The 8304-nt window shown below is 54.9% G+C and overlaps 1 protein-coding gene across 3 annotated transcripts; it reads left to right on the plus strand.

The window, feature by feature from the left end:
- The first annotated feature begins 383 nt into the window (after positions 1 to 383).
- WDR13 (WD repeat domain 13) lies at positions 384 to 7817 on the plus strand. Of its 3 annotated transcripts, none has more exons than XM_042974782.1 (10): positions 384 to 538; positions 882 to 961; positions 1653 to 1893; positions 2553 to 2662; positions 2783 to 2913; positions 3810 to 4117; positions 4970 to 5150; positions 5253 to 5394; positions 7054 to 7172; positions 7551 to 7817. In XM_042974782.1, the coding sequence occupies exons 2-10, from the start codon at positions 921 to 923 to the stop codon at positions 7733 to 7735; spliced, it is 1458 nt and encodes a 485-aa protein (XP_042830716.1). In that variant the 5' UTR covers positions 384 to 538; positions 882 to 920; the 3' UTR covers positions 7736 to 7817. The 3 variants fall into 3 exon arrangements, with proteins under 3 accessions (XP_042830716.1, XP_042830717.1, XP_042830718.1); XM_042974783.1 differs by having other exon boundaries at positions 384 to 526; XM_042974784.1 differs by having other exon boundaries at positions 388 to 481.
- The last annotated feature ends 487 nt before the right edge of the window (positions 7818 to 8304 follow it).

Below are 8304 nucleotides of genomic sequence, written 5' to 3' on the forward strand. Positions count from 1 at the left end.
CCAAGCCCACTCCCCAACCCCCACTACAGAACAGACTACTCATCCCAGGGTTGTCTGGAGGCCTATCAGTCACTTTAAGAACTGAAGAACATTCTAGGAGCCTCTGCATGTGTGCTTATTTTTGATTCTGTGCTTCAAATCTTATTTGGCCAAGATTGTGATGCTAAAAAAGCAGCTTATACCACGCTTTCAAAGGAAAGTCGTATTTCTAATTTTTACTGAATGATTCGCACTCTCTGGCCCCTGAACATTATTCTTGGGTATACCAAAAACGTCATTACGGACCCGCGGAGGACAGAACTTGAGGGGTGGAGCCTCCATCCTGTGCCGGAAGCAGCTGTCCCTTAGTGCGCCTGCGTGGTTCTCCCACGCCCTGCGAAGGATTGCTATCCATTCGCTCTGCGCTTGACAGCTCTTCCTGGCAGTGGGCGGCCATCTTGCCTGAAGCCTGAGAGAGGGAGAAGAGAGACACAAGAAAAGGGTGACACTGGTCTCAGGGCCGCCCCGGGGGCCTCAAGAGCCGGAGGCAGCCCCGGAGGTGGTCTCTGATCCCGGGCCCTGCTCTTGAACCCAAAAAGGGAAGGCGGGGGGCGGGGGGCATGAAGATGGATGGAGAATGCCAATGATTGCTAGACCGGGGGTGGGGCGTCGCTATGGCGACCGGGGAGGGGCGGGATCAGATCTGAATCGCTGGTGTGAATCTTCCGGGAGCTGCCCGGGGAGGGCAGGGCTGGGGTGATGACCATGCTAACTGCCGGGTGCTACTTCGCGACGTCCCGGCGTAGAGGGACTAAGTGTCTATGGCAACGGTCGTCTGGCAGAAGGGGAGGAACTAAGTCCTTTCACTTGAAACGCTGACATTCCAGGCCCTTATCCTGCAGGCTCCCGCGGGCGGACAGGCCGGAAGAGGAGGCCGGGGAATGGCCGCGGTGTGGCAGCAGGTCTTAGCAGTAGACGCGAGGTGAGGCGTGGGGTCGAAGCCCATGGGAACGGAAGTTACTGGGGTGCATGCGCAATGGCGATAAGTGAGGCTGGGCGGAGAACTTGCCTTATGCGGCTGCGTGGGCATGCCGGAGGTGAGCATGCGCAGTAGCAGGGTGTGGGGGCTTGCCCGCAGAGAGAAGAGCTGGCCGGAGGGTCGTAAAGAGCATGCTTGGAAAGTGCGGTCAGATGTGGGCATGCGTCAAGAGGCTGTGCTTCCAGAGCCTTTGGGAGGGGGTGTTGGAGCTCAGGCTAGTGACATCCTGTTCCCCACCATTGCCCCCCCCCCCCGCAGACTTCTCTTACCATCATCACTTCCCCAGTCTGACCCCATCACCATCCCATACTGACCTCCACCGTTGCCCCACACTAACCCCCATCACCATGTCACCCTGACACGTGTTGTTGTCTACACTGACTCGGTCACCACATCCCAAATCCAACAAAGCTTCAGACGGCCTCCATTGCCCCCACACTGACCTCATCATCATGCCCTTTATTACTGTAGACCCACCCTCCTCACAGCACCAGAGGGACCCCCATCACCGCTGCTGATCACTTGCCATCCTGACCTCTCACTGCCACACACCTCATTCTCTTTCCCTGTCCCTTGAGCTGATTGATTCCCTCTGTCCTGTGCCTGCTGCCCATCCTGCCTCCTGCCATCATAGGTACAACGCGTACCGCACACCAACGTTTCCACAGTTTCGGACACAGTATATCCGTCGGCGCAGCCAGCTACTGCGGGAGAATGCCAAGGCTGGGCACCCCCCGGCACTGCGTCGGCAGTACCTGAGGCTGCGTGGGCAGCTGCTGGGCCAGCGATACGGGCCCCTCTCCGAGCCAGGCAGTGCTCGTGCCTATAGCAACAGCATCGTCCGCAGCAGCCGAACTACCCTTGACCGCATGGAGGTGAGCTCCACCCCACGCTGCTGCCATAAATACCACCTACCTCCATATACATTCACTCAGCCGACTTGTCAAGCACCTGCTAAGTGCAAGGCACTGTTCTAGGCTCTTGGATGACCATAGAGCAAAAAGAGATAATCTAAAGTCAGTAAACAGACAATAAACAAGATAAGCAGGTTGATAAATGGGCAATAAACAGGATAAATAGTGCAATAGGCATACCAAATCAGATAAACAAGTTCAATAATTAACGTGGCTTATAGTGAGGAGTGCTAAGATGGAAAAGTAAAGCAGACTTGGGGGATAAAATGAGACTGGTGTGAAGGACAGAGGGAAGCTATTTTTGATGGGGATGATCAGGAAAGTCTCCAAGGAAGTGACAGTTGAGCTGAGATTTGAATGAAGCAAGAGACTGAGCTGAGTGTTTTTTTGGGGAAAGTGTTCATTCTTTCTTCACAGAACATTTATTGAGTATCCACTGAGTGGGGGAAGGGGGCAAGCAGGAGAACAGCACAGAAGCCACCACAGTAGTCCAAGCGATGGTGGTGGCAGTGGCTAGGGTGAGAAGGGATCTGGTTCTAGGCATATTTTCAAGACCCCAGACCCCATAAGTTCCTGGGGGCTTCTTTTAAGATGTGCCCACCATGACCCTCTGTTTGCAGGACTTTGAGGATGATCCTCGGGCCCTGGGGGCTCGTGGGCACCGCCGTTCCGTCAGCCGAGGCTCCTACCAGCTGCAGGCACAGATGAACCGTGCTGTCTATGAGGACAGGTATGCCCCAGGGGCAGCTGTGAGCTGGGGCTTTGTGGGGGGGGGGGGAAGGGCCATGGGGCAACAGCAGACAATGCTAACAGGCACCTCACATTATCTCCCACTCCCATTGGGGCCCAGGCCCCCTGGCAGCGTGGTACCCACATCAGCAGCAGAAGCAAGTCGAGCCATGGCTGGGGACACATCACTGAGTGAGAACTATGCGTTTGCGGGCATGTACCATGTCTTCGACCAGCACGTGGATGAGGCAGGTAAGCCAGCCCCGGTAGCGGGTCGCATCACCATGCATTTGCCTAAACTGTGACAACTATTCAGTGCATCTGTTTCTGGAATGCAAAGTCTCTGGCCCACCTCCGAAGGAGGAATTGCGATCCATAAAGCTTTTTGTGGGGGTGCCTGGCTGGCTCAATTGATGGAGCATACGACTCTTGATCTCGGGGTTGTGGGTTCGGGTCCTACATTGGGTACAGAGATTACTGTTTTTTTTTTTTTGGATATAATTTATTGTCAAGTTGGCTGACATACAGTGTTACCATATAGGTCCATACAGGGGCCAGCTGAGTGAGCCTAGTGTATACAGTGTGTTCTTGGTTTTGGGGGTAGATGCCTATGATTCATCGCTTAAATACAACACCCACTGCTCATCCCAAGTGCCCTCCCAATGCCCATCACCCATTTCCCCCTCTCCCCCACCCGAAATTATTTTAAAAATCTTAAAAAAAAAAACACTTTTTGCAAACCTAAAAGCTCTCTGCAAAGTAAAGCTCTGTGCAAAATCTCAGGTATTTTATCTACCATAAAAGGGCTCAGCAGCTTAAAAGAGGACTTTGCAGAAGGCTTCTGGGGTTGTGAGTTGCTTGGAAGAGTTCAGAACGTTTACAGAGAAATCTCCTTGCAAAAGGCCGCACGGGTTTTGCAAACTGCCGAGACCTTGGTAATTGTAAAGTGCTTGCTGAGGTGTAGGGAGCTTTTGGAAAAGGGCCTTCTGGGGTTCCAACTCCCTTCCCCAGCCAAGGAAAGCCCTTTGCTGAGGCCATTGTGCTTGGCGTGGTGGGTCCGGGCCCCTGGCCCACACGTCAGAGCCTTATGTAAATGAAAGCACCTGGTGAGCGTGCTGAGTCCCACGAACGGCTCCTTGGCATTGCAGTGCCAAGAGTGCGCTTCGCCAATGACGACCGGCACCGCCTGGCCTGCTGTTCCCTCGACGGCAGCATCTCACTGTGCCAGCTGGTGCCTGCCCCGCCCACCGTGCTCCGTGTACTGCGGGGCCACACCCGCGGCGTCTCCGACTTTGCCTGGTCCCTCTCCAACGACATCCTTGTGTCCACCTCACTCGATGCTACCATGCGCATCTGGGCCTCTGAAGACGGCCGCTGCATCCGGGAGATTCCTGACCCTGATGGCGCCGAATTGCTCTGCTGCACCTTCCAGCCGGTCAACAACAACCTCACTGTGGTCAGGCCCCAGGGTGTCCACTCACTGAGGGCGGGGATGCTGGGCCGGGAGAGCTGTCCCAGGGAATCTGTCTGAGGGTCAGGGCGGTCCCCTCCAGTCCATCACCAAAGTCCCCCTGTGGTCAGACTCAGAGGGAAATGAGTCAGAATGGGGACGCGGTTCTTGGCTTGGGGTGACCTTGCTATGATAGACTCCAGTGGGGACTGGTCAGGAGGCCGAGTGCCAGTTCTGGTAGCCCTTTCGGTCCTGTCAACAGCAGTGCTGCCATTTTCCAAGTGCAGGGGCTGTTGGCTGGGGATCAGGGTGACTAGTCAGAAGGCTAGTCTCAGTGGCAGCGGTCCTGCCACTCTCAGTGGCAGGGTCATCCTGCGGTCCGACCCCAGGATGGAGAGTCAGAGGGTGGGGGAAGGAAGTGAAAATCTGGCCTGGCCCTGAGGGGCCTAGAGGGGACCGGCTGCATGAGCTTATGCAGTGGGATCCTTTCTGCTGCAGCACCAGCCCCAGTGTGGGCAAGTGTCCAGCAAGGACCAGGCAGGAAGCAGACCGGCTATTATTACCAGCCTAGGATGGCCCTGTGGTTTGCCTGTCACAGGGGGTGCTGCCTCAGGGGCAGCATTATGGGTCTGAGACCCCCTTAGTCTGGGAGCAGCTGTCTATCCTGGTTAGGTTGCAAGAGGGGCTGGCTCTGAAGGATCACAGGCCTGGGTCGCCTTTTAGTCTACCTCCCACAGCCCCACTGGGGTTAGAGTCCAGTAGGAACCAGCCGGTCCCATCCACAGTGGCTCCATTATGGTCAGACTCGAGGAGGGACTGGCTGAGAGCAGGATGACAGCACGCAGATCTCACCCACAGGTGGGGAATGCCAAGCACAACGTGCACGTTATGAACATCTCCACGGGCAAGAAAGTGAAGGGTGGCTCCAGCAAGCTGACGGGCCGGGTTCTCGCTCTGTCCTTTGATGCCCCTGGCCGGCTACTCTGGGCAGGAGATGACCGCGGCAGTGTTTTCTCCTTCCTTTTTGACATGGCCACAGGTAGGCAGGTCCCAGGCCTGCATCCAGATATTCGCACTCCCCCTCGGCCCAGTGCACGGGCCCTCACCCTCACCTTTGCCTCCCCTTCCTCCGCTATTACAGGGAAACTGACCAAAGCCAAGCGTCTGGTGGTGCATGAGGGTAGCCCTGTGACCAGCATCTCTGCCCGCTCCTGGGTCAGCCGCGAGGCCCGGGACCCCTCGCTACTCATCAACGCTTGCCTCAACAAGCTGTTGCTCTATAGGTGGGTCTTCCCTGTCTGGGCTGCCTGGAGATGCAGGGCCCACCGCCTCCATCAGCCCGGGACGGGAGCACCGTCTCCTCATAGGGCCCAAAAGCCTGTCTCCTCCATCAGGTTAAGTTCAGTGAGTGGAGAAGCCTGGTCTCCTTACAATAATGATGATAGCGATGGTAGTAGCAATGGCAGAAGTCGCTGGTGCTTACGTGGCAGTTGCTGGCACCAGGCCCTGTTGGAGCACCTCATATGTACCACTTCATTTAATCCACAACAGCCCTGTGAGGAAGGTGCTGTCATCGCGTTCATTTCACAGATGACCAACGTGAGGCATAGCATAGACTGGGCCCCCCTGAAAGCAGAGGTCTGTTCTCATTCCTTCCTTCCTTCCTTCCTTCCTTTTTTCTTCTTTTTTGATTGTGTTAAACCCACAAACTGTAAGATCATGATCTGAGCCGAAGTCGGACGCTTAACCGACTGAGCCACCCAGGTGCCCCATCTTTTTTTATTTTTTTTATTTTTTTGAGTGGAGGAGTTTACCATCCCTGCTGATGTATGACATGTTACCCAAATGCAGTTTGCAGCCCATGCTGGAATGACCTGAAGGGCTTCACAAAATCCTGGCCAGGCCCCACTCCAGGCCATCGATTCCAGAAGCTCTGGGGCAGGACCGGGCATTGGTACATTGAAAAGTTCCCCAAGTGCTGTCCAGTGATGTCCGAAAACCACTGCCCAACAGGATGCTTTTAGTTTATTGTTTTATTTTTCTACTCTTTTAAAAAAATTCACACACACACACGCATATCTATATTTTTTGTTGTTTATTTATTTATTTTTGAGAGAGAGAGAGCAAGTGGGGTAGGGGCAGAGAGAGAGGGGAGAGAGAGAATCCCAAGCAGCCTCCGCACTGTCAGCACAGACCATGACTTGAGGCTCAGGCTCACGAACTGTGAGATCATGACCTGAACCAAAACCACGAGTTGGATGCTTAACCGACGGAGACACCCAGGAGCCCCTATAGTTCTTAATTTAGGTATACTCCCAAGTTTTTGGCTATTTCCCCCATCCTCTCCCTTCTGTCCTCCTCCTTCCTGCCACTTGCTGTGGTAGAGCCTGATAACAACTCTGGAAGTACCTTCCTATATTTTGTTCTCTCCCCTGTAATTCTAGGTGTGCACACCCATCCACACGTTTCCGGGGGAGGGTCATTGTTTTACAGGAGCGGGCTCCTACATCCTTTTCCACGGCTCACTTTTCTCCCCAGATGATGCTGTGGAAATGCCCCCAAGTCACCTACAGTGCTGTTGGTTCACTCTTTTGAATGGCCTTGTCATATTCTGCAGTGCAGGGATATCTAGTCTGGTCAGCCCCTTCCTCTCTGTGCCTGTCTTAACACCAGGATCTCTTAGAAACCCCTAGAAAGAGAAACCAGTGAACAACACACTGCAGAGTCTCCCCGTCTACACCAACAGGTAGTTTCCAAACTGTCACGAGCTCACACAGCAGCCCATGCTTCGTAGGTAGGTATACACGGTCATCTCAAAACTGGGTTGTGTGAACCTTGAGAAGAACTCAGGCGCAGGGGCACAGACAGGCCCCCCTCCCCGCCATGCATCGCCATCCAGAGCTGAGGTTCCACGCCCTGATCTGCTCTAACCCTCCCCTCAGGGTGGTGGACAACGAGGGGACCCTGCAGCTGAAGAGAAGCTTCCCCATCGAGCAGGGCTCACACCCTGTTCGCAGCATCTTCTGTCCCCTCATGTCCTTCCGCCAGGGGGCCTGTGTGGGTGAGTTCCCCAGGGTCGGGGCATATGGGGGGCCAGGGAGGGGCAGGGACCAGAGCTCCTGCTGATCTGGCTCAGATATCACAACCCCCAGGTGCCCAGACTTTCTGGGCCTTGAGAACTCTCCCATCCCAGCAGCTTCCCACTTTGAATGAAGACCCCTAAACAGCTTAGAATCCTCATGGCATGAGACACAGCACCCCCCACCCCCAAACAGCTCAGAGACCTCACACTCTGGACGCAGGACTAAAACAGCCAGGTGACCCCTGTCTAGGGACGGTCCCTCCCACACCTCCCCACACCACACTGGGGCTTCACACCCTGGGCACCCCGCTTCCTCCTGCAACATCTCCCGAGGTCCTCTCCCTCTTGTCTGGGCAGTGACGGGCAGTGAGGACATGTGTGTGCACTTCTTTGATGTGGAGCGAGCAGCCAAGGCCGCTGTCAACAAGCTGCAGGGCCACAGCGCACCTGTGCTGGACGTCAGCTTCAACTGTGATGAGAGCCTGCTGGCTTCCAGCGACGCCAGCGGCATGGTCATCGTCTGGAGGCGGGAGCAGAAGTAGGTGCCTTCCGGCCCTGCTGTGTCCACCTCCCCGTCCACTTCCTGCCTTGTGTTTGTAAATAAAGTTTCTGTGGTTGTGTCGATGGCTGGCTCCCAGGTCTGCTGGGGTTGGGATCGGGCAAAAGGGAATCTGTAGGACCCAAGTTGGAATGGGGTTCACTTCCGCATTCATGCACTGATTTCTTCATTCACTTAGCAACCATTTATTGAATGCCTGCTGTGTCCTAGGCACCACCATAAACGTTTTGCACAGCCCTGCAGTAGACAAACATCGAGCACCTACTGTGCACTGGGAACTGTTGTAGGCACTGGGGGTGTAGCTGTAACCTCAACAGACAGAAATCCCTGCCTTCGTGGGGCTTACGTTCTAGCGCAGGTAGATAATAGACAAAAATATATCCCAGGTCAGCTCAGGATCAGTGCTGTGAGGGAAAAGAAAGTCAGGACAGGAGGCCGAGGCACAAGAGTGAGATGTGCTCTTTTTGGTGCTGTGATCAGGGAAGGTGGTGAAATTTAAAGACCTGAATGAAGTGAGAGGGAGCCATGGTGTGTGGGAGAGAACATTCTAGG

This window comes from Panthera tigris, chromosome X (genome assembly GCF_018350195.1).
Source record: "Panthera tigris isolate Pti1 chromosome X, P.tigris_Pti1_mat1.1, whole genome shotgun sequence".
Lineage (NCBI taxonomy): Eukaryota > Metazoa > Chordata > Mammalia > Carnivora > Felidae > Panthera > Panthera tigris.

Bases quoted from the DNA above. Each gene is read 5' to 3' on its own strand.
- WDR13 (XM_042974782.1), top strand. From the start codon at position 921: ATGGCCGCGGTGTGGCAGCAGGTCTTAGCAGTAGACGCGAG. The intron at 962-1,652 runs GTGAGGCGTGGG...CTGCCATCATAG, and splicing joins GTCTTAGCAGTAGACGCGAG to GTACAACGCGTACCGCACAC. The intron at 5,395-7,053 runs GTGGGTCTTCCC...CCCTCCCCTCAG, and splicing joins AACAAGCTGTTGCTCTATAG to GGTGGTGGACAACGAGGGGA.